The 19,179-nt window shown below is 34.7% G+C and overlaps 3 protein-coding genes, 2 long non-coding RNA genes and 1 pseudogene across 5 annotated transcripts in view; 5 read left to right on the top strand and 1 right to left on the bottom strand.

Annotated features, from left to right (window-relative positions):
- LOC104723121 (ABC transporter E family member 2) overlaps positions 1–2,190 on the top strand; it is a 5,168-nt gene extending 2,978 nt beyond the window's left edge. The window contains exons 8-14 of the mRNA XM_010441433.2: positions 7–281; positions 356–551; positions 640–825; positions 916–1,185; positions 1,271–1,516; positions 1,625–1,759; positions 1,871–2,190. Coding sequence (XP_010439735.1) covers positions 7–281; positions 356–551; positions 640–825; positions 916–1,185; positions 1,271–1,516; positions 1,625–1,744 — 1,293 coding nt within the window. The 3' untranslated portion in view covers positions 1,745–1,759; positions 1,871–2,190. The remainder of the gene's footprint in view (positions 1–6; positions 282–355; positions 552–639; positions 826–915; positions 1,186–1,270; positions 1,517–1,624; positions 1,760–1,870) is intronic.
- Positions 2,749–5,741, bottom strand: LOC104723120 (pentatricopeptide repeat-containing protein At4g19220, mitochondrial; the record flags this gene model as incomplete). Its single annotated transcript, XM_010441432.2, has 1 exon — positions 2,749–5,741. A coding segment is annotated over one exon (2,850 nt), but the record flags the coding sequence as incomplete, so codon positions are not given.
- On the top strand, positions 7,886–8,152 carry LOC104723119. Its single transcript, XR_757286.1, has 2 exons — positions 7,886–8,034; positions 8,120–8,152. It is a non-coding gene; the product is annotated as an uncharacterized LOC104723119 (long non-coding RNA).
- On the top strand, positions 8,518–11,832 carry LOC104727921 (annotated as a pseudogene).
- On the top strand, positions 9,968–10,207 carry LOC104723118. Its single transcript, XR_757285.2, has 2 exons — positions 9,968–10,089; positions 10,175–10,207. It is a non-coding gene; the product is annotated as an uncharacterized LOC104723118 (long non-coding RNA).
- LOC109127272 lies at positions 12,450–13,208 on the top strand. Its single transcript, XM_019231847.1, has one exon. It carries the CDS (start codon positions 12,522–12,524, stop codon positions 13,206–13,208), a length of 687 nt encoding a protein of 228 aa, XP_019087392.1. The 5' UTR covers positions 12,450–12,521.

Below are 19,179 nucleotides of genomic sequence, written 5' to 3'. Positions count from 1 at the left end.
GACCACATCCCAAAAGCTGTTCGAGGCAATGTTGGAGAGGTCCTTGACCAGAAGGATGAGAGAGGTAAGAAGGCAGAGCTCTGTGCTGATCTGGAGCTGAACCAGGTCATTGACCGTGATGTTGAGAATTTATCTGGTGGTGAGCTGCAGAGGTTTGCAATCGCTGTTGTTGCCATACAACATGCAGAGATTTACATGTTTGATGAACCATCTAGTTACCTCGATGTTAAGCAAAGACTCAAAGCTGCTCAAGTTGTTCGTTCTCTACTGAGGCCTAATAGGTTTGTTTTTTCCTACTTCTGATATATATATTTTTTAGAAAAATTAGCTACTCACAGTATTTTCTTTCTTCCAGCTACGTCATTGTTGTGGAGCATGATCTCAGTGTTCTTGATTACTTGTCGGATTTCATTTGCTGTCTTTATGGGAAACCAGGAGCCTATGGTGTGGTGACTCTCCCTTTTTCTGTCAGAGAAGGAATCAACATTTTCTTGGCTGGGTTTGTTCCTACCGAAAATTTACGTTTTAGAGATGAATCTTTGACCTTCAAGGTAAACTTCTTTTTTTATTGTGAAGAGGCAAAGTTATCTTACAAAGGGAGTCAATCTTGTTCCTGAATGGCTTTTCTTTTGTTCGAAGGTTGCTGAGACTCCACAAGAAAGTGCTGAAGAAATTCAGTCGTACGCTAGGTACAAGTACCCCACAATGACCAAAACTCAAGGAAACTTCAGGTTGAGAGTGTCAGAAGGTGAATTCACCGATTCTCAGATTATTGTTATGCTTGGGGAGAATGGTACTGGGAAGACAACATTTATTCGTATGCTGGTACTCTCTTCCTTCATGATATGTTCTCTTGTGGTTAGAGTTTCAGAAAGTACTGTACTCCTAAATTTGTATTATTGGTAATATCTGCAGGCGGGTTTGTTGAAACCTGATGATACAGAAGGACCAGAAAGAGAGATACCAGAATTCAATGTTTCGTACAAGCCACAAAAGATCAGCCCAAAGTTTCAGAATTCAGTTAGACACTTGCTACATCAAAAGATTCGAGATTCTTACATGCATCCTCAATTTGTGTCGGATGTGATGAAACCACTTCAGATTGAGCAGTTGATGGATCAAGAAGTTGTCAATCTCTCAGGAGGAGAGTTGCAAAGGGTTGCATTAGCTCTGTGTCTCGGCAAGGTGAGTATTCTGTTTTAAAAAGTCTATAGTATATGGCTGTGTTTCTCTGTCTCAGTGATCTCATGTATTTTATGAATCACTGCAGCCTGCAGATATATACCTGATTGATGAGCCTAGTGCATATCTCGATTCGGAGCAACGTATCGTGGCTTCTAAAGTCATTAAGCGCTTCATTCTCCACGCAAAGAAAACTGCATTTATAGTCGAGCATGACTTTATAATGGCGACCTATTTGGCAGACCGAGTCATTGTGTATGAAGGACAACCATCTATTGATTGTACTGCAAATTGTCCTCAATCACTTCTCAGTGGAATGAATCTCTTCCTATCTGTAAGTCTCCTATTTTTCTCTGCGTTACACCGTTTGTAGCAAGAAAGAAAGGGAAGAAAGCAGTTCTGATGCTAATAAGTTCCATATATGTCTTTTGTTCCCTTGCAGCATCTGAACATCACATTCAGACGAGATCCCACCAATTTCAGACCAAGGATCAACAAATTAGAGTCGACCAAGGACAGGGAGCAAAAGAATGCTGGCTCATACTACTACTTGGATGATTAGGACAACTACCACGAGGTTGGTAGTGTAGTCTCTAAAATCCAATCATGTCTTATATTAATCACAACATTTGATGGAAACAATATCTGAAATGTTTATTTTCTCTTCATTTCCTTTATGGATTCACAGAATATAGGGCATGATCTGGATAAACATTGTGCACCAGAATGGCTTTTGCTCAGAGGAAGTTGATCTATGAGCTCGGGATATTTTGCGCAGCCATCTGTTTTCCGAGTGCATTAGCAGATGTTTTTTTTCTGTCAAGCTTATGATTGTTGTTTCATCAGTTTTGCTTCCACGTTTTCCGACTACAGCTTTTATTAACTGAGCAATAAAAGTTTCACTATTTTGCTTTTGTATTTCCTGAGTTGTATGCTTTCAACAATTACAGTGATGTTATTACTTGGATTTTACAAGGAATTTATTGCCTATTGTTATGTTATTTTCTTGCTACTCATACAGCCTCTTAACTATTCGCTGATATAGGAGAGAACGTGAAACACTATCTAACACCAACGCCAATAATACTGTAACCAGGGAGCTTCTTCAAATTATTATCCTCAACCATCTTCCGTAGCCGTACAGCTTCATCCCAACTTCCCAACCCCACATAAGTATTAGATAAGGAGATATAGTAAGATGCATTGTCTGGTTCCATTTCAAACAAAACTTNCTGTAGTCTCTAAAATCCAATCATGTCTTATATTAATCACAACATTTGATGGAAACAATATCTGAAATGTTTATTTTCTCTTCATTTCCTTTATGGATTCACAGAATATAGGGCATGATCTGGATAAACATTGTGCACCAGAATGGCTTTTGCTCAGAGGAAGTTGATCTATGAGCTCGAGATATTTTGCGCAGCCATCTGTTTTCCGAGTGCATTAGCAGATGTTTTTTTTCTGTCAAGCTTATGATTGTTGTTTCATCAGTTTTGCTTCCACGTTTTCCGACTACAGCTTTTATTAACTGAGCAATAAAAGTTTCACTATTTTGCTTTTGTATTTCCTGAGTTGTATGCTTTCAACAATTACAGTGATGTTATTACTTGGATTTTACAAGGAATTTATTGCCTATTGTTATGTTATTTTCTTGCTACTCATACAGCCTCTTAACTATTCGCTGATATAGGAGAGAACGTGAAACACTATCTAACACCAACGCCAATAATACTGTAACCAGGGAGCTTCTTCAAATTATTATCCTCAACCATCTTCCGTAGCCGTACAGCTTCATCCCAACTTCCCAACCCCACATAAGTATTAGATAAGGAGATATAGTAAGATGCATTGTCTGGTTCCATTTCAAACAAAACTTCTGCAACTTCTTTTCCCAACTTTGTGTCCCCATGATAGTTACAAGCGCTCAACAAAGCTCCCCATACACCTGCCTTTTGTGGCTCACCAATACTTGTGATGAACTCATAAGCTTCTCTTAGCTTCCCTGCCCGGCCAAGCATGTCAACAATGCAAACCCAATGCTCGGTAACTGGTTTCACCCCAAATTTTTCCTCCATTTGGTTGTAATATCTTAGACCATCATCAATAAACCCAGAGTGGCTGCAAGCTGACAATAAGCTTATGAAAGTGCTCTTGTTTGGTTCCATCCCTGAGTTACTACTACTTAATTCCTTGAATAACTCCATTGCCTTCTCTCCCATTCCATGGAATCCATATGCAGAGATTACCGAGTTCCAAGCCGAAATTGAGTTCACCCCTGAATTTTTAAAGACTTTAATGCCGGTTTCTAACATCCCGCAGCTACTGTACATGTCCACAAGTGCTGCACTGACAAAAGGGTTAGCTTGGAACCCACGACGAATGAGATGACAGTGTGCCTGCATACCATACCTTGTTGACCCGAGCTGAGTCGAGGCAGACAGAAGACCAACAAATGTGATCTCGTTTGGCTCCAACTTGAGGTTTCTGAAGAGTTGAAATACTTCTCGTCCTGCTTTGTTCTGGGACAAAGCTGATATCACACAGTTCCAGGAACACAAGTTAGGGTCAAAGATCAAGCCAAAGACCTTCACTGCACTCTCAATGTCTTTACATCTACCATACATGGTGATCAATGTGTTCTGTAGTTGGGTGTCAGGTTCCCTCAGACTTTTAATAGCTAGACCATGAAAGTACCTTCCTTGTAAGATCAGTCCGACGTTTCCACTAGCCGATATAGTACCCAGAAGAGTAATCAAGTCATGACGAATTTTCCCTTCACGACTCATTGCTTGAAATGCTCTCAATGATTCTAAATGGTGACCACTTGATGCACAGCCATAGATAACAGAGTTCCAAGATGTGAGATCCCTTGTATCAGATATCGTCTCTAACAGTAGGAATGCTGAAGTTAGGTCCTTGCAACCGATGTACATGTTTATAACTGAATTAGCCGAAAGGATATTATCCCCAAACCCTAACTTTTGCAGCCAACAGTGGACTGATTTGCCAAAGATGAGAGAATTAGAGGAATCACAAGATGTAAGAATTGCCAACACAGTTGACAAGCTAAACTTTGAAAAAGAATACTCACTAACAACTTCCTTAAACAGATTCTTAGCTTCTTGTGTAAACCCGTTTTGCGCAAAAGCAGATATCATTGAGTTGCACGATACCAAGTCTCGATTTGTTGTTGTCTTAAACAACAACCTAGCCTGACTTGTTAAGCCACATTTACCATACATATCAATAATGCTGTTTATTACCTCTAATGCTCTGGATTGCATATCTCTGCGAACCGTATAACCATGAACTGCTCTTCCCTCTTGTGACAAACATAAATCACCGCATATGGAAGTTATTGTAACCACAGTGGCGATATCAGGCTGAATCTTATCCACTGATTGCATTACCTTCAAAATACCAAATGCTTCTTGAAACATTCCGTTTGCAGCAAACCCACTAAGGACTGAATTCCAAGAAATCACATCCTTGCACAATAATTCTTCAAACACAGTTTCCGCAGCCTCGACATCTCCACATTTTGAGTACATCGAAATGATCGAGTTGGCCACAGAGACATAAGTTTCTGGGCTATAACCAGATTGTATAACCAACCCATGGAACGATTCTCCAAGAGGAAGGTCCTCAAGAGAACCACAAGCTGAGATAACGCATGAAAAAGTCACACTATCAGCTTCTTGTCCTAAACCACACATCGATTTGAAGTACTTCAATGATTTTCTCGGATGACCATTTGCAAGACATTTAGTCACAATCGTGTTCCAAGAAACAATGTCTCGATGCTCCATATGCGCGAACACACTCTCTGCGGAGATCAAGTCTTCACCTTTTGCATATAGATTCATCAATGCATTGCACAAGCTAGAATCAGAAACCGAACCAGTCTCAATTGCCAAACAATGTACCATTGAACATTTCCTCGAAAGATGTAGACTAGATAACGCGGAAGCTGCAAGTAAAAGAGTTGTCGAATCAAACTCAGTTCCCTTTTGAATCATCTCAACGAACAATCCAACAGCTGCAATGTAACGACCATTTTGATTCAGAGCAGTGATCATACTGTTCCAAACAATCACATCTTTGACTTTCAGTTCACCAAACAGACCCAAAGAAGACACCAAGTCCCCTGTTCTACCGTAAAGCGTCAGAAGCTGTGAAGATACAGGCAAATCTAGTAGGAAACCACACTTCAAAGCAAAACAATGGACACTCCTTGGAGTCTCAGTCTCAGTTCTCATCATGGAGGATCTAAGTACATCTCGCAAGAACATAAAACTCGACTCCACCTTCCTGTTCTCTTTCTCGGACATTTCGTCGAACATATTGTAGTCAATAGAAGTAACCGGAGACAAAACAGAGGACGCGAAGTGTCGGTCATATTTTCTCTTACTAATTGAAGAATAACAGCCGGAAATAGAATTCCGGCGAGGAACTAAGTGCCTAAGAGAGTAGATTATATGACCGGAACAATAAATTCTCAGTTTTTCCGGGGAAATCGCATAATTTCTTACCATCACAAACAACACATCGGCGGTTTCCCGGCGCCGGTTAAAGCATTATCAATTACGAATTGGGTATTTTTATTGGGCCTAAGTTACCTTAGTCTTATTGGGCTTTTTCTCAAAATATAATAGTCTTTAAACTTATTACTTATGTGATCAATATGGATTTAAGTAGACAAGTACACTTTGTTTAACATTTTGTGTTTTGCGTGAATGTCGTTTTGCATTTTCATCGCAATTCTAAAAAACGAAAGCCTTTTTTTTTCATGTTTAATTAACTATTATAGTGTATTTTTTTAAAAAATAGAATAAGAAATTTACGTAATTTTAAAAATAATAATACTGGTCTTCCAGATCCGTACTGTACCCGTTACGTCTCCCGAAAGCATAGACTTATTCAATGTTTCGTGTTCCCGATAGTATAAACAATGATCACTTTTTCGATTAATTTCGATATGAAAAAAAAAAAAAAAATCATTTGATCAATAAGCATTAATTGCATGTTTAACTGGTACAGTACATGTTTCTTAATACACATTGACTTTGTTATTTTGACTTTTCATAATCAATGTACGTATGCGTACATCAGCTTTCGTGCTCATCAGATTAGACCTAACTACGTGTCGGTGTCGGCGTGTCGCCATGTTTATTATTAGGGTTAAGCTTCTTCTTTTTTTACTAAAGTCAAACTAACATTATTGTTAATTATGATCACCATGTATTGAAAATTATGATGTTCATGAATTTTATATTAACATGAGAATTGAGAACGTTCTTAAAATTAGAGGGGTTATGTGATTCTAGATTGGTAATGCATGAGCACGTGAACTTTGTCATGTTTTAAAAATCTGACTTAGATGATTCTCAGATTAATTAGATCAATGTTTTGATAATATTTTATAAAAACTAAGAACGTTCAAAGTCTTTTGACCACTGATGAAGTATTTTTAAAATTTAATTTGTTATGAGTCATGACGATCGACTTTTTTGTAGTATTAATTAAGTTTTGCAATAATACATATGACGGTATGATTAAGTTTTACGATTGATCAGCTTATTATAATTAAATTTAATCGACTTATACACTAAGTGCAATAATTAGATATGCGTTGACAAAAAATGTAGAGTAAATTATATAATGATTATACTTCACAACGACGTGTTCGTACTCTTAATTAGTTTTTAATAATAAGGTGTTGAATGGCGACATGTATATTTGCGGATTTAAAAAAAAAAGTACAGTAACGATAATGAGTCACCAATCACTTTTATTCATTAGTGTGCGTTTTTTGTTTTTTTTTTTAAGTGAATGATTTGCGTATTTCAAAACAACAATAATATATAAGAGATAGAATAACGCACTTTAATTTTACGCACAAAACCTAGTGATCCAATAAAACCATACTCTCTAAATAATAAAAAATATTTAAAATAATAAAAACTGTATATAAAAGGTAAGAAAGCAAACAAATGAATACACATAAAAAATATCTCTCTCTTTTTCTTTTTCCTCCCTTTTCTTTTTTTCTCCTTCTCTCCAGAATATAGGATCATTACTTTGAAGGTAATTAATTTTATAATTTAATTATTATTGTTATCACAAAATTATAAATTTAAAACTGTATTTTTTTGGTTATTAAGAAATTTGAATTGATCATCACATTATTTATTTTTAAATTAGATACTATTAACATAATTTTTATCCAACAAAAATAACTTAAATAACTGAAATATTTATTAAAGTTATAACTTATGTACTTTAATCAATTTATAAATAGTTTAGAATAAGTTATGTACTTCATATATTTTATACCAAGCATATATAATTAAATGTATAAAGATTCTAATATTATAAAAAGTAATAATTTGCTTCTCAGATTAATTTTGTAATATTTACTATTATTATAAATTTTCTAAAATATGTAAATTTTTTCATAAGATATCATGTGCAAATCTATATATATATATGTATTATACATAACACACATATATGCCTAAGTATATATAACAATTATAATATTTATTGTTCTCAGCCATTATAGCTCCCCTTTTTATATAAGTAATTGGTTTTCAAAAAAAAAGTTATGATTGTATTTTTTGGAAAATATATCTTTTTTTGTTAACAATTTAATTATTTTATCAAATAATGTCTCATCATCGGGGGAACATATATATATTCCGAAACATATTATTAGTGAATATTATAACATATTTTTTAATTATTATGAATGTAGATATGTCATCTAATCGTCGACGAAATACAAATCCTTCCAGACGAGCAAATCCAAGTGAAATTACAACTCCTCCTACAGAAACAACAGTACGGGTAAATATATGTTTTGCCTTTTTAGAAAATATTATATTAGTTAAAATTTACTTGGTTGTTAATATTGTATAAACGATATATGTAGAACAAAGACAAGTACAAATGGTCGCACATCCAAAAAAAAACATTAATTCAATTGTTTGATGAAGCAATTGCCATGTCTAATTACACTCTTAAAAATCCAACTGCGATTGGTAGAGAGTATATGGTTAAAAAGTTCAATCAAGCGTTCAACATGGATATAACTTATGGTTTCTTCAAAAACAAGCTGGANGTATCATACATAACACACATATATGCCTAAGTATATATAACAATTATAATATTTATTGTTCTCAGCCATTATAGCTCCCCTTTTTATATAAGTAACTGGTTTTCAAAAAAAAAGTTATGATTGTATTTTTTGGAAAATATATCTTTTTTTGTTAACAATTTAATTATTTTATCAAATAATGTCTCATCATCGGGGGAACATATATATATTCCGAAACATATTATTAGTGAATATTATAACATATTTTTTAATTATTATGAATGTAGATATGTCATCTAATCGTCGACGAAATACAAATCCTTCCAGACGAGCAAATCCAAGTGAAATTACAACTCCTCCTACAGAAACAACAGTACGGGTAAATATATGTTTTGCCTTTTTAGAAAATATTATATTAGTTAAAATTTACTTGGTTGTTAATATTGTATAAACGATATATGTAGAACAAAGACAAGTACAAATGGTCGCACATCCAAGAAAAAACATTAATTCAATTGTTTGACGAAGCAATTGCCATGTCTAATTACACTCTTAAAAATCCTACTGCGATTGGTAGAGAGTATATGGTTAAAAAGTTCAATCAAGCGTTCAACATGGATATAACTTATGGTTTCTTCAAAAACAAGCTGGATGAATTCAAAAAAAACTATAAAAGATGGAAGGTTCTTATGCATAAAACTGGGATAACGGCTGATCCTGATACATCTTTGATATATGCATCTGAATCATGGTGGGCGGACCAAGAGTTTGTAAGTACACATTATCCTTCTGCATATCAACTTATGTATAAAAATTTAGGTTTTAAAACTAATCCACTTNCTGGTTTTCAAAAAAAAAGTTACTATTGTATTTTTGGAAAATATATCTTTTTTTGTTAACAATTTAATTATTTTATCAAATAATGTCTCATCATCGGGGGAACATGTATATATTCCAAAACGTATTTTTAGTGAATATTATAACATATTGTTTAATTATTATGAATGTAGATATGTCATCTAATCGTCGACGAAATACAAATCCTTCTAGACGAGCAAATCCAAGTGAAATTACAACTCCTCCTACAGAAACAACAGTACGGGTAAATATATGTTTTGCCTTTTTACAAAATATTATATTAGTTAAAATTTACTTGGTTGTTAATATTGTATAAACAATATATGTAGAACAAAGACAAGTACAAATGGTCGCACATCCAAAAAAAAACATTAATTCAATTGTTTGATGAAGCAATTGCCATGTCTAATTACACTCTTAAAAATCCAACTGCGATTGGTAGAGAGTATATGGTTAAAAAGTTCAATCAAGCGTTCAACATGGATATAACTTATGGTTTCTTCAAAAACAAGCTGGATGAATTCAAAAAAAACTATAAAAGATGGAAGGTTCTTATGCATAAAACTGGGATAACGGTTGATCCTGATACATCTATGATATATGCATCTGAATCATGGTAAGCGGACCAAGAGTTTGTAAGTACACATTATCCTTCTGCATATCAACTTATGTATAAAAATTTAGGTTTTAAAACTAATCCACTTTAATTTTAGGGCTGTAAATTAACTTAAAGCTTCAACCGAAAACCGCCTGAGTTTTGGGATGTGATGAAACGATGTCTCGCATNGTATATATTCCAAAACGTATTTTTAGTGAATATTATAACATATTGTTTAATTATTATGAATGTAGATATGTCATCTAATCGTCGACGAAATACAAATCCTTCCAGACGAGCAAATCCAAGTGAAATTACAACTCCTCCTACAGAAACAACAGTACGGGTAAATATATGTTTTGCCTTTTTAGAAAATATTATATTAGTTAAAATTTACTTGGTTGTTAATATTGTATAAACAATATATGTAGAACAAAGACAAGTACAAATGGTCGCACATCCAAAAAAAAACATTAATTCAATTGTTTGATGAAGCAATTGCCATGTCTAATTACACTCTTAAAAATCCAACTGCGATTGGTAGAGAGTATATGGTTAAAAAGTTCAATCAAGCGTTCAACATGGATATAACTTATGGTTTCTTCAAAAACAAGCTGGATGAATTCAAAAAAAACTATAAAAGATGGAAGGTTCTTATGCATAAAACTGGGATAACGGTTGATCCTGATACATCTATGATATATGCATCTGAATCATGGTAAGCGGACCAAGAGTTTGTAAGTACACATTATCCTTCTGCATATCAACTTATGTATAAAAATTTAGGTTTTAAAACTAATCCACTTTAATTTTAGGGCTGTAAATTAACTTAAAGCTTCAACCGAAAACCGCCTGAGTTTTGGGATGTGATGAAACGATGTCTCGCATTACATGATGTTCAATCACAATCTCAACACTCCTCTCGTCAAAGAAGAGAACAATTGCTTAACGAGCATGGAGATGGAGATGAGAATCTTTATGACTCAGATGCCGAAAGTGATGACGAACCACAAACACAAGTTCCTGAGACACAAGAAGAAGAAGAAGAAGTGTATCGTGTTACTATTGATGACGATGAAACCTTACAACACTCCGCTCCCAGAACCCAACAACGAAGTAGACTAAATTTGCAGTCGACTGCTAGACGTGGGAGTAACATACAAAGATCTGGGGGAAGCTCCCGAGTATCTATTGGAAGTGGTTCACGAAGAAATCGTAGGCGACAATCATTTGAAACAACTATACAAGACACCATCGCTGGGTACAAAGAATTTCAACGACAAAGTTTTCAACAACTTCTTCCTGGCGGTTTTGACCAAGATGATTATGACGAATTTAAAAAAGCGGAAGCAATATTCATTTCGCTAGACCTACCAAAGTACACAAAATTTTATTGGGCATGCATTAACGCACTTAAGGAGTTAGTTTTTTGGCGTAAGTATTTTATTGACATAGCAGGAAGCACTGACGAAGATAAGCTACAATTGCTAGAAGCTATGACTGGTGTTACACGAAACAACCAAGATTTGCCCAAACAATTAAGCTCAGGACATTCATTTGGGAGTCCCATTCAGGAGGTTTATCATCTGGTAGTCCATCATCTGTAGGTAATAATTTAGGAGGGCAAAATCCATTTGGTGGTTGGGGTCATGGTTATCAACCGTGGGGCACACCACCAAATGCTCCACAGTGGGGCACACCACCAAATGCTCATCCACAATGGGGCACACCACCAAATGCTCCACAGTGGGGCACACCACCAAATGCTCATCCACAGTGGGGAACACCACCTAATACTTCACAGTGGAGCACACTATCCAACTTACATTCGTGGCAACAAACACCAAATTTTCAGCAAGGCGGTTCATCTGGGACAACTCCAACAAATGTTCAATATGGATTTTCACTAGGTGACCGAGGTGAAAATGTGAGGAATACTCAACACGAAACTTCAGCTGGTATCGGTTTCACTAATTATTTTGAATCTGGACGAATGCCACAAACACCTAGACCAGGAGGCCTTTTCAATATTTGGGAAACCCCACAAGAACCAAATGAAAGTCATCTAAGTGATGTAGGAGATGAATAATACCGTGCTTAATCAATATCGCTTATGTTTTTTTTGTGATTTATATTTTATAATTAATTTTTGAATTTTATGTATTTTGTGAGATTTTAAAATAATTTATCTTTAATGAAATATCGTTTGTAATTTCAGACATTTCGTATATGTCAGTTGCGATCACAAGACCCAAACAATTTAAGTTACGAAGAGATAGTTAAATTGTGGAATTTGGAAAATGAACAGTTTGAAGAGTTAGTAATTCAACCAGCTTTGGCTTATTATGATCGATATTTTCAAAGAGCACCAGCCCAAACTGATGGAGGTTTGGGATGGAGAAATATATGGCATCGACTACAACATGATGTTGTTGCTTGTCTTCAGTTATTACAGATGTCACTTCCATGTTTCACGACATTGTGTAATAGGTTGCAAACAAATTATGGTCTACAACCAACATTAAATATAAGTATTGAAGAAAGTGTGGCTATGTTTTACAGATATGCGGGCATAATGAAGTTCAAAGTGATGTTGGTTTGAGATTTGGCCGAAATCAAGAAACTGTACAGAGAAAATTTAGGGAAGTTCTTACGGCAACTGAGTTATTGGCATGTGATTATATTAGAACTCTAACAAGACAAGAACTCTATCGAATTCCTGAAAGACTTCAGGTAGACCGAAGATATTGGCCATATTTTAGTGGATTCGTTGGAGCTATGGATGAGACTCATGTATGCGTCAAAGTAAAGCCTGAGTTACAAAGAATGTATTGGAATCGACACGATAATGCATCATTGAACATCATGGCAATATGTAATTTGAATATGTTATTCACATATATCTGGAATGGAGCACCAGGATCATGCCACAATACAGCTGTTCTGCAAATGGCACAACAAAGTGATACCGAGTTTCCTTTGCCTCCATCAGATAAGTATTATATCGTTGATTCTGGTTATCCAAACAAACAAGGATTTCTTGCTCCTTATAGATCATCACGAAATCGAGTTGTGAGATATCATATGTCCCAGTTTCATTATGGTCCTCCTCCAAGGAATAACCATGAATTGTTCAACCAATGTCATGCATCTTTACGTTTTGTTATTGAAAGAACGTTTGGAGTTTGGAAGAAGAAGTGGAGAATACTTTCTGATTTTCCAAGATATAATGCTCAAATTCAGAAAAGAGTGGTAATAGCTACAGTGGGACTACATAATTTCATCAGGATTTCAAATTTCTCGGATGCAGATTTTGCAGATGTAATAACTAAGACGAACAACAACCAAAATTTTGAGCATTATATAGGTGACATGGATGCAACAGAGATAGCAGATAGAGAAGCTATGACGCAAATAAGAGATACCATTGCAAATATGTTATGGAAAAATCAAAGTAATCAATAATTTTTTTAAAAAAATTGTATCTTTTTATAGTTGAACTTTTTATCAATATGTCAAAAAAAAAACTTTTTGATCAACTATAGTATTTAAGGTTTATAAATACAATTATTTTTATTATTAATTCATAACATACAATAATATACAAACATACTAATTATTAATAAATTTATTTATAATATATGTAATCCGCACCGCTTTTTCTTTTTTACCATTCACACAATTAATACTGAACTGCAAATAGTTTTTTCACCAATCAAATATTATTTTGTATAAACCGCACTTGTTTCGCAAATCGCTTGTATCGCAGTTGATACGTACCGCACTCTAAAACCACTTTTTTTGCACAATCAAAACCGCGGTCACCATTCGGACCCTAAAGCAATGCAAGACAAATTGTAGTAAAACCATATCAGCACGCATGGATGAATATTGCTTATTATATTATATATTAAAATTTAAGAGTATGCTATTGACGGGAAAATGATTTAAACATTAATGTAATTAAAAATTTAGATAAATTGGACCAATCAGTGGTTAATTACTTATAGTCACAAGTTAGGTAAATCAAATTAGCTAAATGTCTAAAGGCTGATATCAACTTGTACCCGAATTGCTGCGTAATTTGTATTGGCCAAATAGTGTTTATTAACTTTATATAAAATTGTGTCATCTGACGAGTGAAGAGAAACTAGCCATGGTTTCAGTTGATACCGCTTAGTGAAAGCCCATTGTTCTCCAACATCCCTACGTTTCTTCTTCTATAACGTAATTACTTATCATGATTTGTTTTTTTCTGTCATGGGCGTAATTATTTTTGTATTTATTATAGTTACTGAATTATTTATGTCGACCATTACTATAGGAAACAAAACGTTCTTTATACTATTTTCATATTCAGAGATGTATACTTGTATAGTATATTCTAGATAGCAAAGAAAATTATTTGGTCAGAAAACAAATTTAGAGTTGACTTCTAAGCCTGATGTTAAGAATGCGTTATTGTTCGCGTGGGGCTTCTCAACTCAAAGTTTGAAGTTTGAACGACATGACAGTAATTGATCGATCTTAAACACAAACAACATTTTTTTTTTTTTGTCAAACCACTTACTTTCATTAATCAAAGGACAAGGTTCTTACAGCAAAGCTTAGAATACAAGATAAGAAGGCATTCCCCAATGCCAAAACAACATAGAAACAAAGAAAAATAGGATTAATCGGCAATAAGTTCTTAAGAGCTTTGAGCCAAATTCTTGAAGAAGTTTTGGTACATGTGAGATCAAGATTGTCGATAGCTCTTCCATGGACAAGCCAAACGGATGAAGAGATTGCCACTGTCATCAGACTGGTTGCCGTTAATAAAGGGGTCAAAGCTAAACTTCCCTCCGGTTTGAGGAAGCCTACACGAGGTGGTAGCTTGACAAGTTTTTGAACAAGGTTTGTGGAGCTCTGAGGCTTATAGATGTTTGGTAGAATTGCCATAGAGTAGAGAATGACCTTGATCACACCAAAGCCGTAGACTAGACTCGGACAAATTGGAAACAATATCCAATTACCAAAGAACATCAAGCAATAGGATTCATGGGTCAAAGCCGATAGGGATACTATAACCAAGGTTCTCAAGGAAAGAGAGAGACGCCACAGCAACAATGATGCTTTACTACTCAAGTGGAATCCACATAGTTCGTAAACTTGACCACACCATTGGCTAAAATTGGGCGTCAACAAGAGAAGTAAATTCTCGTACCTGGGCTTAGAGAGGTTTAGAGCTGGGCCAATCATTGTGTGGAAGATATCCCTGAAGTTGGTAGATTGTACATGCTTAGGCTCAGAGAACACGGGATATAGACACATGGGGTTGAGAATATTTTGGTAACCACCGCTCCGTAGAGGCGTAGTCATAATGCCGATCTTCCTCCCTCCATTGGATTTGTTTGAAAACAAAGGCAGAAAACCCAATAGCCAAACGCTAAGATGAAGATTGATAAACGACAGGTTGCTTTGTACCAGGGATTGCAATTGATCTTCATGGACCCACATCGAAACTGTCGATATACGGTGTAAGGAGCCTTCTGTCATTACCATCAAGATAACGAAGAAACAATGGAAGAGGCCTTAGAAAATATTCAGAAAATTTTGACCTGGGTTTTGTGCTCGTGGGCTTAGCTTGTTGAGAAGTTAATGGGCCGACAATAAAGGAAAGGCCCACCAAAAGAAGACCGAAGCTCTTGATGGTTGACCTAGCGGGATTGAGCGAGCGGCGGCGGCTGTACGGAGAGGATGAATAGATTTGCAAGAGATTGAGCAGCTCCAGTGAACAAGCCTTCAGCATACGCAAGCCAAAGTTGTTGAAAGGGGCTGGATCGAGTATCCACACCGAAAAAGCAAATTTGGAAGGATGGGTTCTTGCCATGGAAAAGGAGACGCCGTGTGCCTCCAACGTCTCCACCGGATAAAGATTAGCTAGTGGTCCAGAGAGGAGCTCGCCTGCTAAACTTGGTGCCTCAATATAAGCTTTTCTAGGGGTGAAACGACATCCCAATCGGAGGTTGTGCATGTCGGATGTTCGTGGATCTGTTACACCGGCTGAAGCAATCAGAGGAAAGGTGAGGGGGTTAACCGGAAACCACTGTCGCCCTTTGTCATTGCCTATCGAGAAATCGCCGGGATCTAAGGAGGTCAGAGGGATTTGTAATAAAAATAAAAACAGGGAAAAGCTTAAAAAACAAAAGAAAGATTAACGAGAGGAAGGTGGAGAGATAAGAGATCCCGACGTCGGTGAGCAGGAACTACACCGACGTTGGAGAAAGTTTGCGGAGTAGAGACTTTGATGTTAGTGTCTGAGAGAGTTTTGAAAAAAGTTCACTTTAGATATTGAACACAAACAACATTTAAACATACAATTATATCTGAAAAATAAAACTACACTTGCGTAAAAACTGTAGGAACTACATCTTTCATGCAAACTAAAAATTATAAGTGAAACTTGTGTTCTTAAAATTGAAGCAACAGTTTGTTTGGAAGAAAACAAATAATTCTTTGTATGATATAATATAATTAATTGTTTGGGGTCACTTTTGAGTATTAACTAATCTCGTATTATGAGTTTTTAATTTCTTCTTTCGTTTATTAAAACGGCTTGTTGATTGAGAAACCAAATCCGTACTTCTCGATACACCACCTCCTTCTCCTTTTGCACGTAAACCAATAATACAGAATCATAGATGGACGACACGTATGTAAGAAAATTAATTTTAATGTACTCCAATTGGAATGTTTTGGCACCAAAAAAAAAAAAAAAGTACACCTTGGGATGTATGGTCAAAAACTAACTTCTTTTTTTTTTTTAGTCAAACACTAACTTGATTTTGCAAATAAATAGATTAAAGAACTTGAATTTGCAGATTTGAATCTAGATTACTACATAAAGAGGAGGATACTCGCGTAAACTTTTTTCTTTTCTTTGCACAAGAGTGTTTTATCGATGATCCAAGTATAAGAGGCCAACTATTACTGAATACACGCACGAGTGTGATCACGATTACGTTGTCTTTGAAAATCCGAAGAAATTCTCTAAATGTGATTTATTTCTTAGTTTTATGGCTGAATTGGGTCATATTACGAATCTTTTTGGTCATGTTTCATTGTTTTCAATAGCAAATTCTCTCTTGTTTTCTCTAACAAGACTTACCAACTCATTTATTTTAATACTCCGACTAACATATGTTATACATATCCTCCATATTTTGTTATATTTTAATCTCGAAGGAAGAACTGATGCCTAAAAAGTAATGGACTTTTCATTTTTTAAGAGAAGTGTTTAATTTGTGGCCTCCCTAATTCATTAGACGGCATTTGCATTTTTGTCTATATTATATTTATATATATAGATGAAGGCCTCGGATGTCTCCATACACTGATCCACATTGATGTTTACTTAATTGTTTAGAATTTTGTCGATACTATTTAGAGTATTATCCAATTTGAATTCGTACTGAAAGAGTCCCATGAAAATAGAATGCTGGCTTTAAAACTAAATAATCACAACCACTTTCAATCTAAAAACATCCCCAAGACACAGCAAACACAATTCTTATGCTAATACTCATCGACGACGAGTCTTTTGAAGTAATTAAAACGAAAAGTTCTAGAAAAATGATTGCAATACTACAACTTGCAAGTTTGGTTCAGACAATCTAACTCATCATTGTCTCGATTTTTTTTGTTCTGTTTTTTTAATTAGCGAGACATGAAACCGTGTGGGGGCATATAATGAAACAAAAATACAAAAGAACATTACTTCTAAATCTCTTTATTAAAGGAATCAATAGATGAAAGAGTGTACTTTTGGTAGGGTTTTCTATAGTTCTCATCAACTTGATGTACCTTTTTGTTTGATGATCTATTTTAAAATTAATTTTATTTTGTTTTAGCAAGAAAGTGAAATGTGGTCAAGGATTTACGTTTCATCGTAGAATTTTCCAAAGACTTGACGTTGACTAAACGGAGTACCACGACCACGTTTCTTCTTAGCAAATAGACGAAACAAAAGTGTTTTCATTTATTCCATTTTTGAAATTATATATTTATAGCCTTGAAAAGATAATATTTACTTCATATCCAACATAAGAGATACGATTCTATATAATGGAGATACGACGACTTATTGAATTTGTATCCATATGAATACGACTTATCGGACCCATACTTTGAACAAGAGGCTATAGACGTATAAGCCAATTCGAGCACCTAAAAACATTTATAACACATAGTGTTAAAACCAATATTTTTTCTTTTGAAATTATTGTATTCTACAATAAGAATTCTAAATTTGATTGGGAGGCTCGAATATTATCTCTTCTCAATTATTAGATTGGTACGAGTACGGTCGATATACTATATCCATCTCATTATTGTATGTAACATATATTAATTTCGTTCTCTTTAGACATAATGTTTCTTCGTCGACATTCATATTTTTTCAGTTCGAGTTGGAAAGAGTACTTTTGTCGTATATATATTACATCCACACATACATATATACGTATGTCGACATATGCATACATGCGTATGCTTTGTAGAATGTGAATTTTCAATATATATATATATATATATATAATTGTATATATGTCCACATATATACATATATACATCAATACATTATAACTTTTTCTCAACAGTAACCTGGTGGTTTTCTATTTGTCGAAATTTGATATATTTTATCGGTAGAGATGACCTTCTTAGTTCCTTTTTTTCCCACTAACTATCTATTACAGAGCAGTATCTCAAATAGATATGAGTAATTTATGATGTGATTTTCATTATCACTACCTTTATATGTTCCCGAAATAAAAATATCATGTAAAGATCAATGCGAACTTGTTAAGTGTAGCTGTGTAGGTAATACAGCGGCTCAGTGTCACTTTTGTTTGTCGTTGTTTTACTTTTGTCTTTGCACATCATATTTAGACACGATCCCTCCTACATGTTTTAATTATTCTTATCAAAAGTACCATTATCACAGTTTTTAGAGCTGTAAAACTTGTATATACAAAAGGTGAGATTTACATGATAACGCCATAATTTATAGAGAAATAGATTGGTAGAAAAGAATTATATATTAATCGAAATGTCGTGAATCTGCACCTCAAATACAACGACGGGTGGTCGAATGAGATCTTACATTATATATTTTATGTCTTTTTTCCGGAAAATTTTGTGTCTTCCACATCAAATCATGTTAAAATATTAGTAGAAATAAGTTGACAAAAAAAATGTAAGAAACTAGAAAACAAAAATATTGGGAGTCAGTGAAAACATAAAACAAGTGTTCGGATCCTCTACCGCAAGTGGCGATACCACCTATGCAAAATTGCAAATCCATGAATACGGGAATTTAAGTTCAACTTTCCACAAATACTTGAAAGAGATAGTAAAATCTGTTGACAAAAAAAAAAAAAAAAAAAAAAAAAAAAAA

Source organism: Camelina sativa, chromosome 11, assembly GCF_000633955.1.
Source record: "Camelina sativa cultivar DH55 chromosome 11, Cs, whole genome shotgun sequence".
NCBI classification, from domain to species: Eukaryota; Viridiplantae; Streptophyta; class Magnoliopsida; order Brassicales; family Brassicaceae; genus Camelina; species Camelina sativa.
The sequence above is the reverse complement of the archived record's forward strand: the minus strand, read 5'-3'. Positions and strand labels throughout refer to the sequence as shown.

Bases quoted from the DNA above. Each gene is read 5' to 3' on its own strand.
- LOC109127272 (XM_019231847.1), top strand. From the start codon at position 12,522: ATGGATGAGACTCATGTATGCGTCAAAGTAAAGCCTGAGTTACAAAGA.